Here is a 27,913-nt window from a genome sequence, read left to right as displayed (position 1 = left end):
AGGTTCATTTCCCTCACCTGTGAAACAAGGTTAAGACGCGTGCCCACCTCATGTCTTTGTGAGAATCAACTGATATAATATGCGCACCCGTGGAGGGCTCAGCCAGGCCTGGCACAAGACACGTGCTTGGTTAAGGTTACTGAGCCAGCGGCAATCTCACAGCAGGGCTACCACAAAGAAACAGATCCAAGGAAGTCTCTAGAGCTCTGGGTAAAACTTCAAGTTAATATGGTCCCAGGTGGTTTCATTTTGTGTGGTCCCTACTGGGACACAGCTCCCGGGAGGCCTCCCTGTCAGCTGAGACCTTTCTATTGTGTTGCTGGCCTGCAGCATCTCAGGGTTTGCAGGGAACAAAGATGAACGGGTACCTGCAAAGTGCTGAGCCGAGCAAGGGCCCAGAAGTGCGCGCGGTTACGACTCATCCGGGAACAGCCCACAGGGAGGTGTTCTTATCTCCCGACCAGGAACCGGAGAATCAGGAATCCCCTCCGGGAAGTTACAAAACTGCTCTAAGTTTACACAGCGTTTAGGGGACAAAGCCAGGAATCCGCCCCAACCTAACAGACTCCAAAGTCCAAGGTCTGCTCTGGAAGCCTCGCTGAGCTGTGCACTGCTTAAGGGAACTGAACGACTCAGAGGCCCAAGGACATCGCTCACAACTGGACCCAAGACCACCCAGGGCCAGGAACATCTCCTGAGAAAGGTCCCTGTCCTGGAGTCATTGCCAGGTGCTGGGAAAGCGTGCTCCGTGGGAGCTGAGGGGTTGCTTTAGGCTGCGCCTTGTGTGTAGGTGGCACTCCATTGGGGCCTGGACGCATGAACAGAATTGGAAGGAGGGCATCTTCCTCCATCAGCTCAGATGGGGCTTGTGTGTCGGTCCCAGAAGCAGATCTTAACCGACAGACCGGAGGCAGGTGTGCAGAGACTGAACGCACTGTGCTGAGAGGTCACGAGACTCCACGGGGGAACAGGGAACAAAACAGCTACAGGTGCGGCAGGCCAGGGGCTGCCCGGAACATCCGGGAGGCTTGGGAAAGGGAAGGGCTGGCTGGAGGGATGGGGCTGGGCTCTGTGCTACTGGCCTGGAGGGTGAAGGGAATGTGTGTGTGTGTGTGTGTGTGTGAGTGAGAGTCCAGCCTCTTGCCTCTGGGTCACCAACAGTGACAGAGACCTCAGAGCAGATGCTGGGGGTGCCTTGGCGTGTCTGACACGCAGCCTCGACCGTGGCCCCAATCCTGCTCTAGGGCCTTGGCCCGGTCAGTGTCTCCCCACACGGAGCTGGTGGTGGCACGCAGGGAGCCAGCAGGAAGACCGCAGCGGGCCCCAGAGGGGAGGGAAGCAGGAAGGCGGGCCAGCTGCGGTGGTGGGGACAGAGGCAGGGAAGGAACAGAAAGCAGAACCACAGAGGCTGTGGGGGAGTCAGTGGGGGAGAAGAGGGTGCAGTCTGGTTGACGGGGTGTAGCTGGGGACAAGGCTCGGTCCTGGCTGCCTGGGAGAGGTGCTTGGAGTCTAAACACTAAACATCAAAAGTCTGCTTATCTACCTCTTCCCAGGTTCATTGGCAGAGATCTGGGTCAGCTGGCACCTTGCCGTGGGCTCACAGGCAATCACTCTGCCTCTGCGGTCTTCTGAGAAGCTCGAATTGGGTCATCTCTCAGGACTTCCCAAGCTTTAAAATACCCTGAGTCCAAGTTTCCTTCCTCTGTGCACTGGTAGACACCAGGACAGCATGAAAGAGGGAGACAGAAGGTCACTTAAATGCTGGCTCCGCAGAGGACACTGGGCCAGGGGCAAACGTCTGTGCACGTGCTAGCCTTGCCTGGGAGAGTCTTTTCCATGGGAGTGAGTTTGCCTCCTCCAGCCTCGCTGTAGAACTGCTTTGCTCTCTGGACTGGCATGGTGCAGTGGGTTAAGCTGCTGCTTGTGACACCAGCATCCCCTGTCGGAGTGCTGGTTCAAGTTCCGGCTGTTCTGCTTCCAATCCAGCTCCCTGCTAATGTGCCTGGGAAGGTGGTGAGAGATGACCTGAGTGCTTGGGCCTCTGACACCCATGTAGGAGACCCGGATGGAGTTTCAGGCCCCTGGCCCAGTCCTGGCTGTTGCAGCCATTTGTGGAGTGAACCAGCAGATGGAAGAGCTCTGTCAGTCTTTCAAGTAAATACATAAATGAATCTTCCAAACAGCAATAAAAAACAGAACCGCTTTGCTCTTCTCCCTGCCTGATCTCAGTGGCCAGAGGAGGAAGAGTGGAAGCTGAACCTTCTGGGAGGTTACACGGCCCCCAGATCTCAGGGCCCAAGCATGCCAGAAGAGAGACCCTGCTCAGTCGGGCCTTTTGGGGGGTTTATGGAGGGAGCAGGGGACGGCTGTGATGACCCTGCAGACTCTGGGGTCACAACTCATCCACCTTCCCCTCCATCCCAGACCAGATACCAGAACTTTAACTATGCAGGAGACGGACTGACAGCCCAGGCACTGGAAGCAGGTTCTGGGGTTCTGGACCCTTCCGAGTCAGAAGTGTCGCAGAAATGTCAGGAGTGGGGACCCGAGGCAGGTTTTCCTCAATGTCCCTGGGATGCAGTTTCCTTGTTTGCGAACAGAGACTGTTAATTCCATGTAACAGCGCTCATGGCACAATGAGATGAGATAGTCCAGAGCAGAGTGAGGACCCAGGAGCGGCGGACATCTCCCCTTCGGCAGACATCCCCCCTCCCGCGGACATCTCCCCTCCCGCGGACATCTCCCCTCCTGCGGCATGCCAGCTGCTTGCGGGTGGCTGGCTCTGCTCAGCAAGCCGTGAGGTCCCTGTTGGCCATGTTGCCTCCTCGGGGATGAAGGCAGGCAGGACTGCTGGGTCTGACTGAAGCCAGCAGCCCCCACCCCGGCCCCCTGTGCATCCCTGCAGGGACCCAGGCCTATGCTCTGTCCTTCCACGCACTAACAGCAGAGGGACCAGGGCCACTCTTCTGCCAGCCTTGGGGTTGGGGAAGCACTAGCCCTTGCCAGCCTTTGCTCTCTGAAGGTCTGTGCTCTCCAGGCTCAGAGGGTTTCTTCCAGGAGTGAAGTGCTGGGGGAGTCAGGTGGGGCTGTGGCAAGAGGCCTGGGCCTCCCCAGAGCACTCAGCTCGCCTCTGAGGCCCTCGAAGATGTCCTGGGGTCAGGAGTTGCTGCTGGGGCCCTGGGCATACAGCTGCACAGGCCCACAGGGCTCAGGGGAAGCAGCTGGTGAGTTGGGGCGGGGCAGGAGCAGCAGGGGAGGTTGCTAAGTGCAGGTGGTGCCAGTGGCAGTTGTGCCCACCTTTCCCGGGATTCAGTGTTGGGTGGGGGTGTGGGTGGGGGTGCAGGACAGCAAGGCTCTCTTGGCAAAGCAGTGCTGGAATGTCAGTGGATTTGTTGGTGTAGAGGGAGGGAGACCCACTTGTCTTTCAATTCAGGAGAAAGAGTACAGAGAGCAATGGTGGTTTATAGCAAAATTTCCCCAGTTTAAGATATATTCAAATCCCCCGGAACTCTTATTAAAATGCAAATTCTGGTCCAGGGGTCCTAGGGTAAGGCCTGAAATCCTGCAGGCCTAACAGGCTTTCTGGAGAGGCTGATGCTGCCAGGCTGGGGCTCACACCCAGGGTCGCAAAGGCTTGGGAGACTTTAACTCTTCCAAGCTGGGCCCCATTTCTGTATTCTGAGGGGGATGAGGTACAAAGGCATCGGCCCCAAGACTGTTTGGAGGGTTTCAGGGAAGAGCAGGTGTCTGAGCCCAGAAAGCGAACACGGCTGAGCATCAGGGAGCCTGGCAGATGCAAATTCCAAAAAACCAGGGGATGCTCAGACACGCACTTCATCTCAGGGCCCTGGGCTCCAAGGATCTGGTTGAGCATTAGCATGGGAGGGGGCCTGACAGATCATGACATAGATAAAGAAGGTGCAGCACCCAAGGGTGCACAGCCAGTTAGCGGCTGGACATCGAAGTGCCTTGAATGCAGACTAAGGGGTTTGCAATTCCTCTTGTCAGTGATGTTTAGCGGCGAAAAGATTTAAAGGAAAGTGTGACATGAGGAGAATTTCATTTTATAACAGTTTTCAGGTGGAGGTTGAGAGGACCACAAGGAGTTAGGAATCGAGGAGACGACTTAGATTCAGACTTCTGTGCCAGGACAAGCAAGCAATGATGAGGTGGGGGGGGGGGGTCTTGGCTGCAGCAATAGGAGTAGAAGAGGGAACAGAAACATTTGGAAGACACTTCAGAGACAGAACCTCAGGATTCATATATGAAATCTTTTTTTGTAGAGGGTGAGGCAAGAGGAGGAACCAAGGAGGATCCCTAAATGTGTGGGTCAGGCAAAGGCACCAAGAAATGATGGCTGTTCTCTGCTGCTCACCCAAGGAGAAAATCAAGGAAAAGGAGGGCCGCTGGGTGAGGGGATGGACAAGCGGACTGCTGAGGAGGAAGGGACAACCAGGGGAGATGTCCGTCCCGGACTCCAACACAGGGCTCCACTAGGCTTCCAAGAACCGACTGAGTTCCCGGCATTTACAATCAGCACTCCAGCACTCCTGATGCCGTCGGAGCCTCCATAAAATGACAAGTGTTCCTGCACATTCATCTCCTAGGACCGTAACGAAAAATCCCCTCCTCAGAGACCTTCCCTGACCACCCAAGTTGTCTTCCACCCAGCACTGACTCCCCAGCAGGGCGCTCTGCCACTGTCCGGCACAGCAGCGACCCTGCGTGGTGCAGCACATGCCCCTGCCTGCAGTCTTGTTTGTGACCTGACCCCTCCCCTATCGTGAGACGCCTCAAGGCCAGTGACCACACTGTGCTCCCCACTCTGCAGGCAGCACCGTGAGGAGCTCGTGGGACACACTCCTGAAATGCTGGCAGATGGATCAAAGACCCTGTGGAGGAGCCGAAGCACCCGGAGACGTTTATTCTAGACAAGGAACCATGCAAATGGCAGCTCTGATTCTACTTTCCTTAAGATTTAAAGACGTGGGGCCGGCGCTGTGGCATAGCAGGAAGGACGCCACCTGCAGTGCCGGCATCCCATATGGGCGCAGGTTGAAGTCCCAGCTGTTCCATTTCCAATACAGCTCTCTGCTGTGGCCTGGGAAAGCAGTGGAAGATGGCCCAAGTGCTTGGGCCCCTGCACCAGCATGGGAGATCTGGAAGAAGCTCCTGGCTCCTGGCTTTAGATCGGCCCAACTCCGGCTATTGAGGCCATTTGGGGAGTGAACCATAGACCTCTCTTTCTCTGCCTCTGCCTCTCTGTAACTCTGCCTTCCAAATAAATTATTAAATATTTTTTTAGAAAAAAGATTTAAAGAGTTGTAGTTTGTGAATCGAGATGGTAAACCCAGAAAGCCACAAGGAAATGGACGGCATCTATATCCAGCCAGGGCTTCCTGTCCCTCACTGGACCAGGCAGACTTGGGGGCCCAGCCCAGGGGGTACCCAAGCAAAAACTGGACCTCCTTTCCAGGGTTACATGGTGGGGGGTAGGGTTTAAGTCCTATATGGGAGTCTGGACTGTATAACCTCAGAAAACCCTTTCATTCTTTATTTATTTGAAAGGGAGAGAGAGAGAGAGGAGGGGGAGGAGAGGAGAAGTGAGGAGAAGAGTGGGAAAGGAGAGGGAGAGGAGAGGAGAGATCTATCTGCTGGTTCATTCCTCAGATGGCCATAGCAGCCAGAGCTGGGCCAGGCTGATGCCAGGAACCTGGACTCCATCCAGGTCTCCTGTGTGCATGGCAGGGGCCCAAGCACTGGGCCATCCTCCACTGCCTGGGAATTAGCAGGAAGCTGGATAGGAAGAGGAGCATCTAGGGCGCAAACCTACACTTCAATATGGGATGCCAGTGTCCTAAGTGGCAGCTTAACTTACTGGGCCACAATGCCAGCCCCAGGGGATCCTTTTAAACCCAAGACTCCATGATGCCATAATTTTCCCATTAAAGTCATTTAGCGGCTTAGCAGGTTAGTCGGCTTTCTCTCTCTCCCTCTCTCTAGAATCTGGAGGTAAACATGCATCTGTTTTCATTTAACTAAGCAGCTTCTTTGATTTATTGATTAGGTAGATTTTAAAGCCCAGGGTGGGGTTCCTCTTTTTTAGTTCCAAACTGCTCAGGCATCCCCTGATCACCGTCTAGACTTGTTGTAGGGTGAGGTCAATAAATGCTTCTTGACCTAGTGTGTTATAGAAAGTGATCCAAGAGATCAGTGAGCAGACTTCGGTATGATGGTTAGCATTTCTCAGTGTGACAGGATCCATCAGTGCCCAGGAGGGACTCAAACACTGTACAGCTGTCTTGAATAGTAACCATCATTGAAGGTTATGATTTGATTTTAGTTGTCACCCTGTAGACCAAGAATCATCAACATCTGTAGCCCTGTGGCTACACTGTGGCTTTCACTGAGGGCGGTGTAGATCTGTCTGTATTATACTTAATGCTGCCAAAATTGACTGAAGACCTATCCCCCCATATCTGTTCTAGAAAAGGAAACTGTTGTGTATTTTACTTTGTCATCACTGCCCCAAACACTCCCAATCTCAAGACTGATCCCTCTCCCTCTCCAATACTGATCGTAATTGGAATAGGGTTGTGGGCTAAACTTGCAGAGGACTGAGTAATCGTGTCCCATCAAGAATTTCTTTCCCTAGCCCCTTCCATTAAAACAGCTTCTTATGGAGGAAGCTCGCCCTTCTCTCCCTCCCCCACAACCCTCCCCTCGGATTAGATAAGGTCCTGCTGGTACACACTTGCCTGGAACTCCGCGCTTCCCCATCACACTGAGTGGTGATTGCTTATCCTCCTTATCTACTTTAGCCTCCATGGGTGGATGTGGATGTAACTTTATCAGACTTGCTTAGCACTGTACTTCTACTTAATACCTTCTATTTGCCTAGTACAGGGAAGACGTCTCATAAACATTTGATAAACGGGTGGGTAGACCGATGTATGAATGGTTGAAGTACTACACAGCTCTCCTTTATCAAATGCCTGATAGATTCGGTCATTTCTGAAATCAGGGTAGGTGCTTTGTTTCCAGATAAGTAGAACTTCCTTCCCTTTCCATGAATGTGGGCGTGCATGTGCATCCGAACAACACTCACTTAGTCAAGTGTCTTAGAAATGGTCTTACCTGAAGCGTAGTCCCTCCGAGGAACACTTGGAGGTGCTTTGACTTTCAGCCTGTGGACAACAACCATCAGACCAAGGGTGAGTGGGTAGGGCAGCTGTTGTCAAGGACCATAATATAAGCCGATACAGGGATAGAGACAGACAACTAACAATGGCTTGCTTCAGGACCATCACGCTGAAAGACTGTACTGCAAAGACAGTAAAGCCACAGATGTCTCCCATCTCTCCCCATCTCCCCAGCGCACCAGGTTGGCTACGACTGACAAAGGTGAAGCTGGGTGGTAAAGAGGTCTGCATATCAGCTCAGAGGTTCAAGGAAGATAAGCACTGCTGGCTTAGCAAGGGAAGATGATGAATTACACTTTAAGGGCTTACAAACACTTTAATTAACAGGACAAAAATTAGGTACCATAAGCACTTTAGTTGTAAGTCGGGTGGAAATTATTTTTGTACCATCTTTAAAAATGCCAAATAAGTGAGCAGTGAGTGTCTCAAGATTGGAGATTGTGATATTTAGCTTATTTAGACATTGAACTCTTTCCAACACTCTCAAAATTTCTTCAGTATCTTTAGTCACATATAAAATGTGCTGGGTAGTCACAATCCTTCTCTGTTCATTAAAGTGGAAATTTAAAATTACATTTTAAAAAAGTACCCCAATTTTAGGCTTTGTATATGTTCTGACATCTCCCTTTCCATTATTTGAATGAGAAAAGTATATAGTAAATTATTTATACTCTTGTAGTAAATTATTTTTAATAATAATTACCCATTTTAGAATTTTTTGTGGGGCTGGTCTTGTGGCATAGCTAGTAAAGCCACCACCTGCAACTCCAGCTCCCATATGGGTACCAGTTTGTGTCCTGGATGCTCCACTTTTTTTTTTTTAAACATTTGTTTATTTATTTATTTGAAAGGCAGAGTTACAGAGAGGCAAAGAGAGAGAGAGAGGTTTTGCATCCACTGGTTCACTCCCCAAGTGGAAGCTGGGCCAATCCAGAGCCAGGAGCCAGGAGCTTCTTCCAGGTCTCCCATGCAGGGGCCCAAGGACTTGGGCCATCTTCTACTGCTTTCCGAGGCCACAGCCGAGAGCTGGATCAGAAGTGAGCAGCTGGGACTCCAACCGGCACCCATATGGGATGCCAGCACTGCAGGCGGCGGCTTTACTTGCTACACCACAGCACCAGCCCTGAAGCTCCACTTTCAGTCCAGCTCCCTGCTGGTGGCCTCAGAAAAGCAGAAGATGGCCCGAATGCCTGGGATCCTGCTACCCACTTCTGGTTTCCACCTTGCCCAGCCATGGCCATTGTGGCCATCTGGGGAGTTGAACCAGCAGATGGAAGATTTCTGTCTCTCCCTCTCTCTCTCCGTAACTCTTTCAAATAAATGAATCATTTTTTTCAATATTTGTTTACTTAAATTTAAAATATATATTTCACTTAAAACATACCCAACACTTATAAAAATATTTTTATTTATAAAAATATACTCTTATAGAAGTGGTATATAGGGTGATTATTATACATAAAACTCATTTATTTCTTGAAAAATTACAGAAATCCGTGATTCATTAAATGCATGCATGTGCATGTACACATACAAACTTCGCAAACCTTAAGCCAGAACTGTAATTTTGCAAAAATAACAATATCTATATTTACATAGAAATTCTGTTTTCCACCCCCATAAGTTCTCCTATCAGTTCACAACTTTGATTACAAGTCAGCAGAGTGTGCTGGGACAATGTTATCACTGGACTGACAATGATGGCTGCAGACCATGAGACGTTTTTTACTTTCCAAAATGTTGTATGGAAGAAAAGCAATACCAGAATGGTCTGGGGCCCTGGTTGGTTCATGGAGCAGTGAAGTTTCAAAAACCACAAACCAAGTGATAACCACTTTTATCATCACTTCATAAAAGAAGGAAAGCTTTCTTTAACACCCCCACGTGTATGGTTATCTCAGAATAAAGGCCGGAACTCAAGAAAGGACTGAACACAGGCCAGGAATAAAGTTAGTTATGGGCGGTCATATACCACCAACCCCTAAGACACTTTTTTTTTAAAAGCAAAACAAGAATTATTTAAGTCAGAAACCTCCTGCCGCAGCATCAGGAAGAGGGCTCCAAGGAAGGCAGCATACCCGGGAAACCTGTCAGAGTGGGGTCTTTCATGCACAATTCGGGGTCAGCCCCTAACACTTGCAGGCCGTTCTTTCCTCACGCGGCCATGGACCAGTGCGAAGTCTGTCAAGGTCCCGCACTGGGGAATCAGTGTTTGACGGTGCTTCCTCCTTCCGAGGGTGCACTGCTGCCTGACCCCGAGGGAGAGTTTAACCACAGGGCACTCTGTACCTAAGGGTCTGTGACCTCACCAGTGTGTGGGTGTGGTGGCCATCATTTCTGGGCTGAGAAGAAATGTAGTTTGTCAAGTAGAAGTCGTTTGGTCAATAGGCGAGGTGTTGCAAAAAAGCAGCTGTCATAAAAAATTGAACGCCGTGGCTGCTGTAAGTACGCCTGTCCGTGGGCTGCAGTTTGGGAGCACGCAGGCTGACCTGGGCGTCTAGCTTTCCCTGAGTGCCAACTGAAAACACTACTTTAAGGCAACCATTGGAAAAAGTAGAAATCAAAAAAGGGAAGACACGTATGGTACCCTAAAGAAGCTAGGGTGTGTTTTGTAACCTCATTTGGATTGCTCTAAGCCTGCCGTGGTGGCCCTTAGCTAAAAGGCTACAGAGCTGATGTTCCTGCTTTGCCATTTGTGAGGCACGTTGACTGGGCATAGCTCACTTTTCCTGCAGGGAGAAGGAAGAGAAAATTCCCTGAATACCACCACACTCACTTGCCATGCTTCCAGAAGGTGGGCCTCAACACCGTGTGTTCTAGCCCTAGCTAGAACCTAGCCTGGGTTACCTGCCAAACAGGTTGCAGCTCCTCACTTGGGGAACAGAGAATGTTGTGTTCTTCCACTTAGCACAGGCTGACTTATTTTGTGTAAGTATGTATGGAAATGCAGCCCAACTTACTTTTTAATTTTGTTCATTATTCCACCTTCATTGTTCTTAATGTCATGGACCATCTTCTGAAGCTGCCTGCAAGAAACAAAAATAAACATGCAATATTAATAACTAGGTTGAGTTTTTTAAGGAATCATTTTATTATTTGAGAGGCAGAGTTAAGAGAGTTGAGGGGAAGGGGAAAGGGTGGGGGGAGAGAGAGAGCGTGCAAGCTTTCATCTGCTGGTTCATGCCCCGAGATGGCCACAGCTGTGGGCCAGCAGCCTGCCTGGGCCCCACCTCCTGCACAGTAGAGCTCAAAGGGCATTCTCCTGACCAGAGGGTCAGCAACACCTGGGAACTTGTTAGAAATGCAAATTCTCTGACCCCCACCCCAGACTGAGCTCTACTGTGATAGACCTTTTCCCACTGTGAACCTTTAGTTATGCTCAAGTAAAGAAAGACATACCCTCTTGGGAAAAGCTAAAGTTTCATTAACCCAAGTGCCAAGTTTTAGGGAAAAAAAAAAAGCTGAGTTATCAGCTTGATCACATAATCTTTGTATGTGTTTTACTGGACTGTTGCTTCTTCAAGGGGCTCTCAACTTTTCCTTGTGTGAATTTAGACTACCTTGTATCTATGGATGGTGATTTTTTTTCTTTTATAGTCCTGAGCTTTCTTTTTGAGTCATGGTTTGTAAAAGTTGAGATGAAGGGATATGAATATGCATCTTACACTGCAAAACAAAGCGAAAGGAATTGGACCTTGCTTGGAGCAGAGAGCCACGGCTGGGCCACCCTACAATTCCTAGCTTGTTGCTCTACGGCTAACACAGGATGAAGTGGTATTGGCACTCAGACACCACCACATCTCTGTTGGCCAATGACAGTCTGTCCTCGCTGTCACTCATCCTGCAAAGGCTCCTGTCTAGAAACAAGACATGAGGAAAATGAAGATGTTGCAGGCAGGTCTTAAGCTTGTACTGTGACACTTCTGGTCTTCCTGGGGCCTCCTGGTTGTTGGTCCCTTGTACAGGGAGACTTTTAGAAGACTGTGTAGTGCGGAGGGAATGCTCTACAGCTGAGGGAAAAGCAGGGGAACCTGGAGGTGTAGCCTCATCTTGTAGCAAATATAAATCACCCTCTGTGTTGTACTTCCTGTCCCCAAGTAAGTCTCATACATTCAGCAGTCTCTATTCGGACTGTGGGGAGCAAGGGAAAGGTCTGTGGCCAAAGGTGGAAGAAGCCCAGGAAATCCGGATGGAGCATGGAGGATGCCACCTGTACCCCAGTAGGGGGAAGTGGCCCAGGAAGGCTCCGCCACGGATCTGGAGGCAAACAAGAATCAGGATGGAGCCAGGGATCCTGAAGCAGCCCCCAGCATGCCCGGAGTCCTAGGGGTGGGAAATCTGCTCAGAGTGGCGCAGGGTTCTGGAATTTCAATGGCAACAAATAGTGACCTTTGTTCTTCACTGTTTTGGAGTCATAGCCAAGTGTAGTGGCTGATCACATTGGTTGTGAAGCTTTTAACTTTATTTCTGATTAAAAGTGTAACTATATGCTCAATGAAAGAAGCCAGTCCCCGAAGACTACATAATGTATGATTCCAGCTACAGGACATTCTGGGAAAGAAAACTACAGACAGTAACAAGATAAGAGGCTTCCACAGGTGTGGCAGGAGAGACAGGATGGACAGGTGGCACATGGAGGGTTTTCTGGGGGAGTGAAACTACCTGGTATGACACTGTAATGCGAGAGCCTTGAATACAAGTTCTATCAAAATTGGAGAGTAAAAAAAAAAAAAAGTTTCTCTTAATTCCAGCCCCCTGTTAACATTACTGGACCAGCCTTTCCATGTTTTGCTTCCCGGGCAGAAGGCACAATTAGGACAGATCATCCTTGACATTTGGGAATCTGCCTTTCCCACCCCAGAGATCTTGAACATGTTCCAAAGTGAGCACCATCCTTGGGCTTTCTCTACACTTTTCCTCCCTCTGCACTGGAAGGGGCTTTTAAACGCAGAAACCTTGACAGGTGGGTATGAGTGACAGGAAGTGTGAGGTACGGAGCCCCCTGAACTTGAGGGAGGGAGAAGGAAGACCGGAGCAGGAGAAACAAGGCTGTGAATTCCTGGCGTCTGGGAGCCTGGGAGGTGGCAGACAGGGGACGGCCTCAGGTCTCCTCCTATGCCTCCAGCAGATCACCATCCAAACCAGCGGGTTTTAGAGCATAATCTAAGGAGAACCTGAATATGCAGAAATTCAGACCCCTGGACCCCCACCAAGCCCACCAATGGAACGAAAATCCAAGCAACCTGCATTTGAACAAACTTCCCAGGACTGGAAGGTTGAGAACCATTTTTCAAAGGACCAGGACAGGTTTATCTCCTGCCAGGCCAGGCTTAACTGCAAAGAGCAAAAGAGGAGACTAGCCAGCCTGCGGAGTCTCTCCCACCCGTCCACAATTGCCTGAAGTCTCACCAAGGACAAATCTTCCTCTATGCATAAGGAGAGGCCACACCTGCCCACACCCTCCTGCTGGGAAAGGGCACACACAGGCTAACAGGAGTATTGATCAATGGGAGGATGGCCGCTTTCAACAGGGGGAAGAGCAGAGGAATCTGCATGGTTGCTGATGGCCAGGCTTTTACAAGTTGGGCAGAGAGGTGCTTCTTGTCTGCCAGTTCCCTGGCAGCCTGGAACCACAGCAGGGTTTCCAATGCCAAGAGCCAAACACATAAAGTCAAGCCTTCTTCAACCAGCATTTTCTGAATCAAAGTTAAGACCCTACATCGACGAGCCGTTGCTACAAGTCTTCTAGGAAGGACAGTTAGCTTAGAGAAGCAGTCTTGACTCTGGCTGTACATCAGAATCACACAGGCAGTGTTATCAGACTGGAGATCTTTGCACACTGCCCAGGGAACGTTCTCTGGCCAAGAATGCACAAGGAAGTGAAGGATCCACAGAGCCTTACAGACCTCCAGGAACGGTGCCTGCAGGCTGCGCCAGCCCCAGCCATGTCTGGGGACAGGACAAGCTCAGCAACGGTGAAGCTGCTGAGACATCGAGCCGAGGGGGCAGGGGGAAGGCACAGTCTAAGGAAATTCCTAGTTCACAAAACACCTTTCCAATAATTTTTATTAAATATGAGATGACTTAACAGATGGCATTATCTGCAAGAAATATATACTTGAAGTTTAGTAGAAGAGAAAGGTTAGTAAGGGAACATCTTGCTTTCCTGTAGCTCCATAGTCCACTCACAGAAGGCTTTAATGCCTTTTTTTCACTGCCATCTTTGCAGAAAAGGCTGAATGCAAGGCAATGCTAATCAGAGAAAAAAAATCAGGGTTAAGGAATGGAGTAAAGAGGGTCTGGAGTGAAAGTGACTCTTCGCAACAGAGCCGATAAATCCTTCCTTCTTTATTAACCTCGGGACCATTTCTTGAGTTTCCTCCTTTCAGAATCTGTAGGGCTGGCCCTTCTCTCTGAGCCAAGATTCAAGTCTAAACATTTTGCTTTATAAAAGGAAATGCAGTCCGCGGAGGGCCATGCTGTGAGGGTTTGTTAGAGCCTTTCTCGGCTAATATTTCTTTTTTTTTTTCTTTGACAGGCAGAGTGGACACTGAGAGAGAGAGACAGGGAGAAAGGTCTTCCTTTACCGTTGGTTCACCCCCCAATGGCCGCCATGGCCGGTGCACTGCAGCCAGCACACCGCACTGATCTGAAGCCAGGAGCCAGGTGCTTTTCCTGGTCTCCCATGCGGTCGCAGGGCCCAAGGACTTGGACCATCCTCCACTGCCTTCCCGGGCCATAGCAGAGAGCTGGCCTGGAAGAGGGGCAACTGGGACAGAATCTGGCACCCCGACCGGGACTAGAACCCGGGGTCCCGGCACTGCAGGCGGAGGATTAGCCTGGTGAGCCATGGAGCCGGCCTCGGCTAATATTTCTACAACTCAGATTTCGCCAGCCACTTCCTCCTCCAGTTTCTCGGAGGCTCCTGCATCCAGCCTTGCTTTTTGTCTCAGCTGATCGTTATTCAGTCTCACCCTGTGATCTTGTAGAATCCCAGGAACCACCTGATTGGGTATCCTTAGAACATCTGTGCTGATACAAGTGGCTTGGTATCTCTACTACTTATAAGATTAATCCGGACTAGAAATCTCTCCAGTGTTTGCCTTGGAATATACAGCAGCAAAGGACAGATCCAGGGGCATTGAGACACCTGCATCCTATGTAGAAAGGCCCGAGTTTGGTACCCAGCTCTGGCTTCCTGCTAATGCAGACCTGTCAGCTACCAGTGATGGCTCGAGTAGTTGGCTTCCTGCTTCCCACATGGGATACCTGGATTGAGTTCCGGGCTCCCAGCTTGGGCTTGGCCCAGTCCCAGCTGGTGTGGACATCTGGTGAGTGAGCCTGCAGATAGAAGATCTTCCTGTCTCTCTATCTGCCTCTTAAATAAATAAATAAATATTTTTAAAAACAATACATCCAGTCTCTTAACTACATTTACTATGAATGGATTTTGAAACATTTTTAACAGTAAATTTAAAATTAAAAGATTTTTAAAAAATTAATGATCATCACTGTGTTTGATATTCAAATGATTTAACATTATTGACTCTGGGTTTCTTTTTATGATACTAGTCATCATTTTTACAGTATTTTTGTGAAATATACACTATAACCTTTATTTGAAATTTTACTAATTTATTTAATTGAAAAAGCAGAGAGAGCGAGAGAAGGAAAGAGAGAGAGGGAGAGAGAAAAGCAGAAAGAGATCTCTTATCTACTGCTTCACTTCCCAAATGCCCATAACAGTTGAGACTGGACCAGCTCGCAGCCAGGAGCCTGGAACTCTGGAGGTCTCCCAGGTGGGTGGCCGTGATCCAACTACTTCAGCCATCACCCGCTGCCTCCCAGGATGTACATGAGCACGAAGTTGGATCAGAAGCAGAGCAAGGACTTGGACACAGGCACTGTGATATGTGGTGTGGGTGTCCCAAGTGGCATCTTATCTGCTGTACCAAATGTCCACCTTATTACGAAATGTTAACAGGAGTGTATTATAGGAAGGTTACAGCTGCCAGTAATAAAAACAAGAACATGGAGCTTGAAATCTGGTATCCTTGAGTCTTCAGATTTGAGAGTTCTTTTTTTTTTTTACTTTTTTTTTTATTTAATGAATATAAATTTCCAAGGTACAGCTTATGAATTACAAAGGCTCCCCCCTCCCCGACAACTTCTCCCCCACCCGCAACCCTCCCCTTTCCCACTCGCTCTCCCCTTCCATTCCCATCAAGATTCATTTTCAATTCTCTTTATATACAGAAAATCAGTTTAGTATATATAAAGATTTCAACAGTTTGCCCTCACATAGCAACACAAAGTGAAAAAATACTGTTGGAGTACTAGTTATAGCATTAAATAACAGTGTACATCACATTAATGACAGAGATCCTGCATGATATTTTTTAAAAAAGATTGATTACTTTTCTATGTAATTTCCAATTTAACACCAAGGGTTTTTTTTTTTTTTTCATTTTCAATTATCTTTATATACAGAAGATCGCTTCAGTATATACTAAGTAAAGATTTCATCAGTTTGCACCCACACATAACCACCAAGTGTAAAAATACTGTTTCAGTACTAGCTATATCATTACTTCACCTTGGACAACCCATTAAGGACAGATCCCACATGGGACGTAAGTACACAGTGACTCCTGATGTTGATTTAACAATTTAACACTCTTGTTTATGGCGTCAGTAGTCTCCCTAGGCTCTAGCCATGAGTTGCCGAGGCTATGGAAGCCTTTAGGATTCGCCGACTTCGATCCTATTCCGACAGGGCCATAGTCAAAGTGGAAGTTCTCTCCTCCCTTCAGAGAAAGGTACCTCCTACTTTGATGGCCCCGTTCTTTCCACTGGGATCTCACTCGCTGAGATCCTTCATTTAGGTCTTCTTCTTCTTCATCTTTTTTTTTTTTTTTTTCCCAGAGTGTCTTGGCTTCCCGTGCCTAAAATACTGAGCGTTCTTTTACCCTTTCTGTGTCTTTGATTCTGCACCTCCCATCACCAGTCACATCAAGAGTGAGGAACAGCACTAGATATCAGGAACAGAAAGTGCAAAAGCTCAAAGGTGAAGCTGGGGTGTCTGAGGTTTACTGAGACTCTTAGAGTGACAGGAATGTGGGGCGTTGTTGGGGTTGTTTACAAGAGGGACAGGGACAGGCAGTCAAAGGCCTTGTCAGTCAGGTCTTGGAGATGGGGGTTAAGGCGGCAGGAAGTCCTTGCTCCGGGTGTGTCATGATCAGGCGGGAGAATGGAAAGCCTGGGAACGGGGACTCCGGTGGCCATATCACAGGGGACTGGGCCAGGCCTACGTTTCAGCCCATGACCATGGGGGTGCCAATAGCAACGTGAGAGCATTAGGAGTGTCCCTAAGCCCTCGGCTGGGCTGAAGGATGAGCTGGTGGCCACCAGGCTGACAGGTCTCAAAGAAGACATTGCTGGGACAAAGCACTGTACTTGCTGTACGGGGGGCTATGGTGACAGAAACCAACAGCACTTTAGTCACCAGCTTTCTTTACTGTAACACAACACCTCACCCAGGCTGCTTTGGAAGAAGAGAGGTTTATTTAGCTCACAGTGTTCGAGGTTCCAAGTCCAAATGGCGTGGCACAGACTCAGGTACTGGCCAGGGGGCACATGACAGGTGGCGGAGCCCATGCAGAGACAGGGTCACACCACGGGCCAGGAAGCAGAGGCTGGGGAGGGGGTGGGACAACTGAGGCTTTTTAAAAACTCTCCTGGGAGACCCAGCCAGGAGTCCCACAAGAACCATCTTCTGATGCACAGTCCAACAACCAAGGACCTCTTGCTAGGCCCCACCTCCCAGAGGTCCATGCCACCTCCCAATATCACAACCTGAGGCCAAATTCCCTACACTTGAACTTTTGGAGACACACAAACCATTTTCAAACCATAGCAAATATTGATCTGTCTTCATTTAAAATTTCAGTATCTTGTTCAGCAGGGGCTTTTCTTTCTTGCACTCATTTTGACTTTAAAATATTACATTAGGACAGCAAGCATATAGCTAAGTGGTTAAGATGCCTGCATCCAGGTCAGAATGCTTGGGTTCAAGTCCTGGTCTGGTTCCTGACTCTCTCTTCCCACAAATGTAGACCCGACCCTGGGAGGCAGCAGTGATGGTTCAGGAAATTGGATTCTTGCCACCCACATGGGAGATCTGGATTGCATTCCTGGATTCTGGTTCTGACCTTGGCCCAGCACCAGCTGTTGAAGGCATCTGGGGTATAAGCCAGCAGATGGGGAGCACACACACACACACATTCTCTCTCTCTCTCTCTCTCTCTCTCTCCTGTTCTGTTACTTGTACTCAGCAGAACTCCAATGACGAGCTTCCCTCCTCCACCCTTTCCACAGCCTTTCCAGCTCCTGCCCTGCTTGCTCATGCCAACTTCCTCCAGCCTGGTCTTCCTGCGGCCTTTGTAATGTTATATTTAGTTTTGTAAATTCAGCACCCATGGCTGCTTCCTTCTAGAGAGTAGGCCCACAGTGGAGCTGGCACGGAAGCTTTGACAGTCCCTTCTGGTGTATGATAAGCCCTCAAGGCTGAGTTCTCACCCCCTTCACCTCATTTCACAGATGCAGATGTTAAGGCCCAATGAGGTCATGGTGCTTGTCTCACACCACACAACTTTGAAACCCAGACTCAGGTATGCCTGTAATTAAGGTAGTCACAGAAATTTGGAACAAGAGAAACTTCAGGAATACTTGGGTCAATCTCCTTTTGTATCAAGGCACAAAACTAAGTACCAGGGGAAATTTTGCCATTGCCCTGAGGTTAATTTAGGCGAGGACCCAGCTTTTTTTCAATCGTATCCTATCCCTTCCTTTTCCACACCTGGCTCAGTCTCCTGCTGGAGGGTAAGCTTTGCCCTGCTAGGAAGCTGCCTTCTACGTCTCTCGGCCACAGCCCACAGTGGTGATCAGAGTGCAAGTGCCACAAGCTCACGTGTGCCGGCGGTCAGTCCCAGGGGGCTGACAGCAGTGAAAGCCAGCGTTTACCGATCAGGTTCTGTGTGTGTGCCAGCACCTCACACGCATGATCTCAGTTAGCCCTCACAACGACCCTGCGAGGCGGGTCCTAGTATTATCCCCATTTTTCCAATGAGATAAAAATGTAACACAAAATTTACCCTCAACCATTTTTCAGTGTACAGTCAGGTGTGGTGGTTATCCCATGTGTACAGGTAAGAACTTTTGGCTAGGACGGCTGAAGTCATTTGCACAGGCCACCAGCTGGTAAACTTGCAGAGCTGGGATCCCCAGGGAGGTCTGACCCCAGAGCCCAGGCCCCCAGCCCTCTGCAGGAGGCACAGTGGCTTGTTTCACCCTGGTTCCTCCCCATGGCAGGTGACAGGCTGCACCGCCTACCTCTCTGGGCACCTTCTCCTCTGTCCCCAGAAATGGCAGCCAGGTCCTCTGCCAGCTCAGCACGTGCCCCCACCCCTGCCCTACTACCAGTACCCAAGTTCAGACTTTTTGCTAGAGAGGCACATGGGCTCTTAGGGTCAGTATCAGTCTTTAGGGAGAGGCAGAGAAAGAGAGAGATGGCAGAGGTGAGAGAGAGAGAGAAGTGCACCCAGGCTGAGGTGGGAGCACACTGGGCTCTGGGCATTCCGGAAGTAGGGTGGCTGCACAGAGCAGCTGGAAGGAGCCCATCTCTCTGTGTGTCTTCTCCCAACAACTCTGACCAGAAAGGCCACCTGAGAGTCCTGGAACCGCATGTCTGTTTCCACTGACACAGTCTGGCATCTCGTAGACAATTCACTTCTTACTAACCGCCTATTAACTGGAGAAGAGTAATTGGCAAGTTTCTCCAGGCGGGCCACACCTTACCATTTCTGTTCTCCTTTCCTTTTCCTCCTGAGATCTACAAATAGTTTGTGGTAGTCTGGCTGTCTGAACTGCTGAGCCAGGCTGGAAGCAGACCGCTGACTTGGCATAACCTGGGGCATTTACTGCACAAATTTGATCCACTTCAACTCTTCTCTTCTTCCTAGAATTTGACTTTTTTTTTTTTTAAGATTTATTTATTTATTTGAAAGGCAGAGTTACAGAGAAAAAGGGAGAGACAGGGAGAGAGGTCTCCCATCCAGTGGTTCACTCTCCAAATGGGTAAATCGGCCATGGATGAGTCAGGCTGTAAACAGGAGCCTGAAACTCCATCCCGATCTCCCCGGTGAGTGGCAGGGGCCCAAGCACTTGGGCCATCCTCTGCCATTTGCCCAAGCCATTGGCAGACAATTTAATAGTAAGTGGAGCAGCCAGGACTTGAACTGGTACCCATATGAGATGCTGGGTCACAGGCTGGGGCTTAACCTGCTATGCCACAATGCTGGCCCTCCTGGAATGTGAGTTTTAAAAGTATACTGGGGGTAAGGAGGCTAGTGCTGTGGCACAGCTGGTAAAACCACCACCTGCAGTGTTGGCATCCTATATGAGTGCCGGTTCGAGTCCCAGCTGCTCCACTTCCAATCCACTGTGGCCTGGGAAAGCAGTAGAAGATGGCCCAAGTGCTTAGGCCCCTGCTTCCACATGGGAGACCCAAAGAAGCTCTTGGCTCCTGGCTTCAGATCGGCACAGCTCCGGCCATTGCAGCCATCTGGGGAGTGAACTAGTGGATGGAAGACCTCTCCCTCTCTCTGCCTCTTTGTAACTCTGCCTTTCAAATAAATAAATCTTTTTTTTAAGGATACTGGGAATATTTTGTGTGCAGAGATTGAGGTGAAAGCCCTGTCATCCTTAAAAAGCACCAGGAAACGTTTTTCAATAATCCATTTAAAGAAAGCTTTGGAACAATCTCTAATTGGTCAAAAATATGATCAAAGATCCCTGAATCTACTACTTCATGGTAAATAATTTCATTATCAATATTTTATCCTGCCGGCGCCGCAGCTCAACAGGCTAATCCTCCGCCTTGTGGCGCCGGCACACCGGGTTCTAGTCCCGGTCGGGGCTCCGGATTCTATCCCGGTTGTCCTTCTTCCAGGCCAGCTCTCTGCTATGGCCCGGGAAGGCAGTGGAGGATGGCCCAAGTCCTTGGGCCCTGCACCCCATGGGAGACCAGGAGAAGCACCTGGCTCCCGGCTTCGGATCAGCGAGATGCGCCGGCTGCAGCGGCCATTGGAGGGTGAACCAACGGCAAAAGGAAGACCTTTCTCTCTGTCTCTCTCTCTCACTGTCCACTCTGCCTGTCTTAAAAAATAAATAAATAAAAATAAAAATTTTATCCTGGCCAAGACGCATGTAATGTGAATTCACCATTTCAACTTTTTCAAAGTGTACAATTCACTATTTAGTATTTAGTAGTATTTAATAAATTCACAGTTTTGTGCACCCAACCATCATCTAGCTCCAGATTTTCACCACCCCAAAGGGAAACCTATGTCCATACAACAGCCAGTAGTAGTTTAAAGCAGATGCTTGTTTCAAATGACTTTTGAGGTGTTTACATGAATAGCTTTCGTTTTAATCACACTAAGAGTTGTTGAAGTCTTTCACCCTACAAAGGAGCATCAGGCAGAATAGGCCAACCACCTAGGGCTGCCTGGGTAACTGTGAGGATGATCTTCGAAGGTAGAGATTTTGTGAAAGCAGAAGTCTGTCCACTGTAAAAAGAGGACTTTAACCCTGGCCAGCTGTAAAGACAGTTTCAAAGCCAAATTCATCAGATATACGTAGGGTCTAGTTTTCCAGCGATTTGGTATGACACATCTTATTCTCTTTTCTGAAAGTATATTTCTCATGTTTGTATTTGTATAGTGATTCTCACTAAAATAAAATTGTAGTTTCTTTTTCCTGTGTCCAGTATTGAGTATGGGCATTCAAACACTCTTTGTGCTTGAAAAATCATGCTTCATCCTGCAACGTTTTACACTTGGAACCAAGTAAGGGTGAAAAGGGAAAACACAACAAACAAACAAAATCAGAAGAACCGAGGAGGGCATTTCATTCTATGTTTGAGCTCAAATTCTCTTATGCTCTGCTCAAGCACCGGTGGTCACAGCCCCCAGGGGGAACTCTGTTTACTAGGTGCTATCTCCCATCTTGGCCTTTTCCTCCTTATCACCACTTTCTGGAACAATGTTCTATTGATTCAGCTCGTGATTGAACACCTCTGTGTTCATCTATCTAACTGACCCTCTGTGACACATCTATGTTAGACCAAGGTGGAGGGGACAGCTCTCTGCTACTGGGTCAGATAAATGATTCTTGCCTGGATGCTAGTGACAGATAATGGCTTGATGCCTTAACCCATTACACTTAGCAAGCTTTAATTTTTAAAATTTTTATTATGATTTATTTACTGAGGGGGGAGAGAGAAGGAAGGAAGGAAGAGAGAGAGGGAGGGAGGTGAGAGAGGGTGAGAGAGAGAGAGAGAGAGAGAGAGATCCTATCTGTTAGTTCACTCTCAAAATGCTCACAGTGCCCAAGGCTGGGCTGGGGCCAAATCCAGGAGCTGGAAACTCAACCCAGGCCTCCTGTGTGGGTGACAGGAACCCAACTACTTGAATCGTCATCACTGCCTCCTAGGGTCTGCATTACCGGGAAGCCAGAGTCAAGAAGCGGAGCTGGGAATTGAACCAGGTACTCTGATATAGGACACAGGCATCCTAAGCCACACCTCAGCTACTAGACCAAAAGTGCACCCAGTAATGGTTAATTGTGAAACAAGACTCTGAGGCCCTGCCTTATCCTGTGCGGATGCGTCTCTCACGACCTGATTCGGGACATCAGGGAAGCCCAGGCCAGGGATACATGGGGGAAGGTGACGGTCACTGGACTCTTACTCTCTGTTTTACATCTTTACTGTTACAACACCCCTACTGTGATGTTCTATGTTATTTGTATGTGTCAGTATTCCCGATGGAAAAAGGACAACAAGGCGTGGAATGACCTTGTCTCACAGACTATGAGCTGGCAAGCACAGAGCCCACATTCCGGCCCATCTGCCCCTCCCAGAGCTCACATTCTTTCCAGCACAGCGGGACCACCTTTCAGAGGTGCTTCCTAAACGCCACTGTATTGGTGTTGCACACTCAGTCTGCATGCTGGGCCAGCTCTGTGCTTTATAATTATAACTCACACTCAGATGACATGAACTACTGGAGGGCATCTTTGCAAAGTATGCAGCAGTGTGATTCCAAACAGGCCTGAGTCAGCATGCAAGTCAGGTTCAGGCCTGGAACCATGCATTAGCCTGACATACTGACGGTGTGGATTCTACAGGGCTTCACTGGGGTTTCTGACTAATAATTTGTCTGCCTTTTAGTTTTAAAATTGTCTAGGAAAAATATGGAAGCAGACTAAGCTAGAAGGTTGCATGGACTGGTTAATTATACAGGGCGAGGGAAGATGAGGAGGGTGTGGCTATTCCTCCCTCCTTGCAGGTGTAGCTCTAGGGTCAGCTCTGCTGGTGAGACTGGAACCAATGGCTTCACCTCTTTGCGTCTCAGCTTTCTTACCTGACAAATAAAGAGGCTGCAGAGGTGACCTCTGGGGTCCTTGCAGGGTGCATCTCCGTGTTTCACTGATGCCTGTCTACACGTTGCAAGGGCATGGCTGGGGTCACTCAAGGAGCTGTTGGCCAGCACTGGCTACATAATTCCTGGGTCCCAGTGTAAAATGAAAACGCAGGGTTGTTTGTTCAAAACTGTTAAGAATTCTAGGACCACAACATCAAAGCATTAAGCCAAGCACGGGACCACGGAGACCTAAGCAACTGCATGGCTACATCCCTGGGAAGCCCAGTGACCTCTGCTGTGTGTGTGGGGGGAGGGGATGAAATCTGGAGTAGATGGGGCTGGTGCTGTGGCATGGTGGGTAAAGCCGCTGCCTGCAGTGCAGACATCTGATATGGGTGCCAGTTCAAGTCCTGGCTTCTCCACTTCTGATTTAGCTCTCTGCTATGGCCTGGGAAAGCAGTGGAAGATGGCCCAAGACCCTGGGCTCCTGCACCCATGTGGGAGACCCGGAAGAAGCTCCTGCTCCTTGCTTCAGATCTGTGCAGTTCCAGCCATTGCAGCCCACTGGGAAGTGAACCAGTGGATGGAAGACCTCTCTCTGTCTCTCTCTCTCTCTCTCTCTCTCTGTCTCTCTTTCTGTGTGTAACTTTGACTTTTAAATAAATAAATAAATCTTTTTTTAAAAAAAGAAATCTGGAGTAATCTGGGGCACCCAGCTCACTTCCTGGGAGGCAGGGATGCTCCTGGGGTGGTGCAGTCTATTTTTGGGAAAGTGGTTGACAGAGAAGGTGGCTCAGCAAGGAAATACCACATGTCCTTCAAGCTGTTTCCTTGCCTTGCTTTTGAACTACACATTGACACAGCTATGTTAGACCAAGGAAATGATCCATGGAGGGGTCCTAGACCATGCTGTTGTAAAGGGTCATGAAAATCTCAGAACTGGGGCCAGTGCTGTGGCATAGCAGGTAAAGCCACTGCCTGCAGTGCCAGCATCCCATATGGGCACCAGTTTGAGTCCCGGCTGCTCTACTTTCAATCTAGCTCTCTGCTATGGCCTGGGAAAGTAGCAGAAGATGGCCCCAGTCCTTGGGCCCCTGCACCCATGTGGGAGACCTGGAAGAAGCTCCTGGTTCCAGGCTTCAGATTGGTCCAGCTCCAGCTGATGCAGCCATGTGGGGAGTGAACCAGCAGATGGAAGACCTCTCTCTCTCTGCCTCTGCCTCTGTAACTCTGCCTTTCAAATAAATAAATAAATCTTTAAAAAAGAAAATCTCAGAATCCAAACATGTCAAACATGAGCCTATGGCATGGTTACCAGTGGACTCCCTTTAAGAAGGGAGGGAAAGGTGGGAGAAACTCTTTGGGGAGCAGAGAACTCTCAACTGAGAAGCAAAGTACAGGAGGATGGAAGTGGAGAGGGGACACAAGCTCGCTCATGGACAGAGGGAAAATGAGGGATGGGGACCCAAATGAGTAAGGGGAGGCTCGACACACAGAGGGGGGGTTCCCCTGTAAGCCACGCCCTCCCTGCATGCCATCAGCCCAGCCAGAAAGCTGCTTGCTGCCCAGCGCGGGGAGCCTTGAGGTCACCAAGAACCTGGAGGACAGCAGCCAGGGTCACACCTCTCTTGATCTGGAGGCAGGCAGCTGGATGGGGGCTGGGCTCCACCCTATCAGCAGGTGAGGCCCATTTCTGGAGCACCAGGTGTATCATCCTCTTACCTTCTAATCATAGGCTTGGTTCCTAGAGGCCGAGGAAGCCCAGCAAGAACATGGAATAAGAAAACTAAGGCTGTCGTCCCAGAGAGCTTAACCCTCTACACCCAAAGTGGGTGACTAAGGATAAGCAAAGCCACCTTGAAGAAGCACAGAGAGAGGCTGGTGTTGTGGACTAGTGGTAAAGCTACTGCCTGCACTGCCAGCATCCTATATGGGCATCAGTTCATGTCCTGACTGCTCCACTTCTGGTCCAGCTCCCTGCTAATGTGCCTGGGGAAAGAAGCAGAAGAAGGCCAGTGCACCCACATGGGAGACCTGGATGAAGCTCCTGGCTCCTGGCTTCAGCCTGGCCTAGAGCAGGCTGTTGCAGCCATCCAGGGCGTGAAACAACATATGGAAGAGAACTCGCTCCCTTGCTCTCTTTTTCCCTCCTTCCCTCTCTCTCTCTCTCTCTGTAACTCTGACTTTCAAAATAAATAAATAAATCCAAAAAAGGGGCTGGCGCTGTGGCATAGTGGGTAAAGTCACCACCTGCAGTGCCAGCATCCCATATGGGCACTGGTTAGAGTCCCAGCTGCTCCATTTCTGATCCAGCTCTCTGCTGTGGCTTGGGAAAGCAGTAGAAGATGGCCCAAGACCTTGGGCCCCTGCACCTGAGTGGGAGACCCAGAAGAAGCTCCTGGCTCCTGGCTTCAGATTGGTACAGTTCCGGCCATTGCAGCCAACTGGGGAGTGAACCAGCCGATGGAAGACCTCTCTCTCTCTCTTTGCCTCTCCTTTCTCTCTGTGTAACTCTGACTTTCAAATAAATACATCTTTAAAAAAAAAAAAAAAAGAGGAAGCAGAGTGACCCGAGGTCTGTGAGATTTAAGACGATCACAAGTCTGGAGACACATGTGGCAACCTCTCTGACTACTGACCCCCAGGGACACAGCCTCAGTTGAGTGGCCTGCAAAAGTCTCTTGCTGAGGCTCTCTCTACAGTGGGCAGGAGCACTGCAGCCCGATTAGCTCAGAGGCAGGGTCTAGGATCACCCATGAATGAGCCTTGAACACCAAGCTCAACAGTCAAAGCCCTGGGCCAGCCTGGAGCTCTCACGTCTACCTCCCCTCACTGTCCCTAATACACACAGGAGAACCACAGAACGCATTTCCTGAGCTCTGGATGAGAGTTGGAGGGGAAATAACTGAATCGCTTCACAGTAGAGCTGGAATAAACTCTTTCAAAGAAGGGTTGCACCTCTGAAACTGATCCATCAGTCTCAAAAAATATCTGCCACTGACTGGCCTCAGGGCAACTATGCTGGCTGGTAGAATGACTCCAAATCCATGCTGCATGGACACTGACAGATGTCAAAAGATGGACAAAGGCATATCACCTGTCCTCCACCCCGGCTTTGTCTTTTGTCCAGTGTTCTGTTAGCTTTATTTACTTGTTGTACTGACAAAGTGGCAAATATTATTCTGAGCATTTCAGCCCACGTGGTCTTAGCAGTCCTCACAACAAGCCGGTGAGGAAGGCATCTGTCATTTGATTGGACTGCTGAAGAAACTGGGGCTTCAAGAGATTGAACATCTTCTGGGCCCATGGCTAGTAGTTGGCAACTGGAGTCAGCCTCTGGGGTTCCAATTGCATCGTCAGTCTAAATACATCCATAAATGATTCCTCTGGGCCATGGGATAAAATAGTAGCTGTAGAGAACATAATATATAGCAAACATGGTCTCTAATCCAGCAGCACAGCTGAAAGGGACTTGGGGAATTATCCAGCCCAAACTCATCTTGCAGATGGGCACACAGGGGAGATGAGGACAGGATGGTGTGGAAGAACTGGAGGCAGAAAGGCACACCTGGAAGTTTCCTAGAGGAAAGACTGGGTGTGGTAAGTGAGTGGGTGTGAGTGGTGGTGAAGAGAGAAGGATGAGTCAGAGTTGGGGTTGTGATACCACTGACCGAAACAGAGAGAGAGAGGGAGAGAGAGAGAGAGAGAGAGAGAGAGAGAGAGAGTGCTGGTGGTAGAAAAGAGAGGAGGGTGAGCTTATTCTGAAGGCTTAGAAAATCAAGGAACCAGAAACTCCGATTGGAAATCCCAAGACCTGAGAAGAGAAAGCACATCCTAGCATCTGTCAAATGAAATTCCCAAGTGAGGGCCCCAGAAGTGGGACCCAGACACCCATGACAGGGCTCTGCCATGCTCCAGAGTTTTAGCTGTTAGATGAAGGCGGAGAAGGGATGTTTGTCATATCTACACTCCACGCAGAGCTAAACATCACAGCTGTCAATCAATAGACAAAACTGTCAAAATAGCTAGAAAGAAGAAATGAAACCAACAAGAAACCTATCGATGTAATGTCCTTTGTTTACATACAGAAAATCAATGGTACAACCACAGAATAAATGACAATTGTAATATTCATAACTAATTTTTTAATCCATTAATTATAACTTGCCAGGATCATGTTGATCATCTGTCAATTATTTCATAAAACAATTTGTTTAAAACTTACAGTAGCTCTATGACATGAATACTGCAATGATCAACTTTATCTTACAGGTGAAGAAAATAAGATCAATGAGATTAAACAAATTTGCCTAAAATCACAAACCTTGGTTTGTCTGACTGAAAATCAATGACTTTAACCAATAAGATAAGGATTGGGAAGACGTAATTTGCTCGTACTTGTGCCAAAGACCCTTTCTATTTGTAAAAATAAGTAGGTCTGTGTTTGTGTGTGCTACAGTCACAGATGGTGAGTCAACTGGGAAGTTATTAAAAATGTAAAATTTCCTTTCAAAATTAATTTGAAGAGAACGTGGAAAGAATATTTTCAGTATGATACAGGAGTGTGAATTTTGAAATGTTCACCAAGAAATGTGAAATTTTTGTGATCACAGGAATGTTCACTGTGGAAGGACTGAGAATCCAGGTCTCTGATATCATTCCCTTATAAAAGCATGGGAAAATAATGGCTAAGGACCACAGAGTCTAGGAACTCCTACTAACAGAGGAGCCTACTTCATGGAGTCCCTCATGGGAACAAAAAAAGTGAGAATCATCTCACGTATCTCTGTGGTCACACACAACTTAGCCACCTTCTCTGTCTCAAATGTTCTGCACAGAATCTCTCAGGGTCAATCCCCAGGCCCAGCTGTGTCCGTCTCCTTCATTTGGGGAATCTCTTGTTTCCTTCCAATCCTGCCTGTCCTCCTTTCCTTGGTAGACTCTGCTTTTCCTTTTTTCCTGGCCAGTCTTTCTGCATCCAGTCTCTGCAGCCCTGGGAATAGACCCCAGGATCAGGGACATCCCTTCCTGTTCCTGAGATAGACACTCACTGTCTTTCTATTTTTGTGGATAAGGATTTGAGCAAATTATCATCCTAAACTTGAGTATCACCAGGGCTGTCTAATTATACTGCACTCTGGTGCCAAATACTTGTATAGATAGGCAACCTTCTGAATTGGTGTTAACCAGTGAGGGGAGATGACACAGCTCACAGGGGGGGGCCAG

The 27,913-nt window shown here is 48.8% G+C and overlaps 1 protein-coding gene across 2 annotated transcripts in view; it reads right to left on the bottom strand.

The window, feature by feature from the left end:
* Window positions 1-27,913, bottom strand: part of BLNK (B cell linker) — a 66,303-nt gene that overhangs the window by 36,134 nt on the left and 2,256 nt on the right. For both annotated transcript variants that reach the window (XM_062214003.1, XM_062214001.1), the window contains exons 2-3: window positions 10,163-10,228; window positions 7,138-7,187 (exon numbers count right to left, since the gene is read on the bottom strand). In XM_062214003.1, the coding sequence (XP_062069987.1) occupies window positions 7,138-7,187; window positions 10,163-10,228 (116 nt within the window). The remainder of the gene's footprint in view (window positions 1-7,137; window positions 7,188-10,162; window positions 10,229-27,913) is intronic.

This window comes from Lepus europaeus, chromosome 17 (assembly GCF_033115175.1).
Source record: "Lepus europaeus isolate LE1 chromosome 17, mLepTim1.pri, whole genome shotgun sequence".
NCBI lineage: Eukaryota > Metazoa > Chordata > Mammalia > Lagomorpha > Leporidae > Lepus > Lepus europaeus.
The sequence above is the reverse complement of the archived record's forward strand: the minus strand, read 5'-3'. Positions and strand labels throughout refer to the sequence as shown.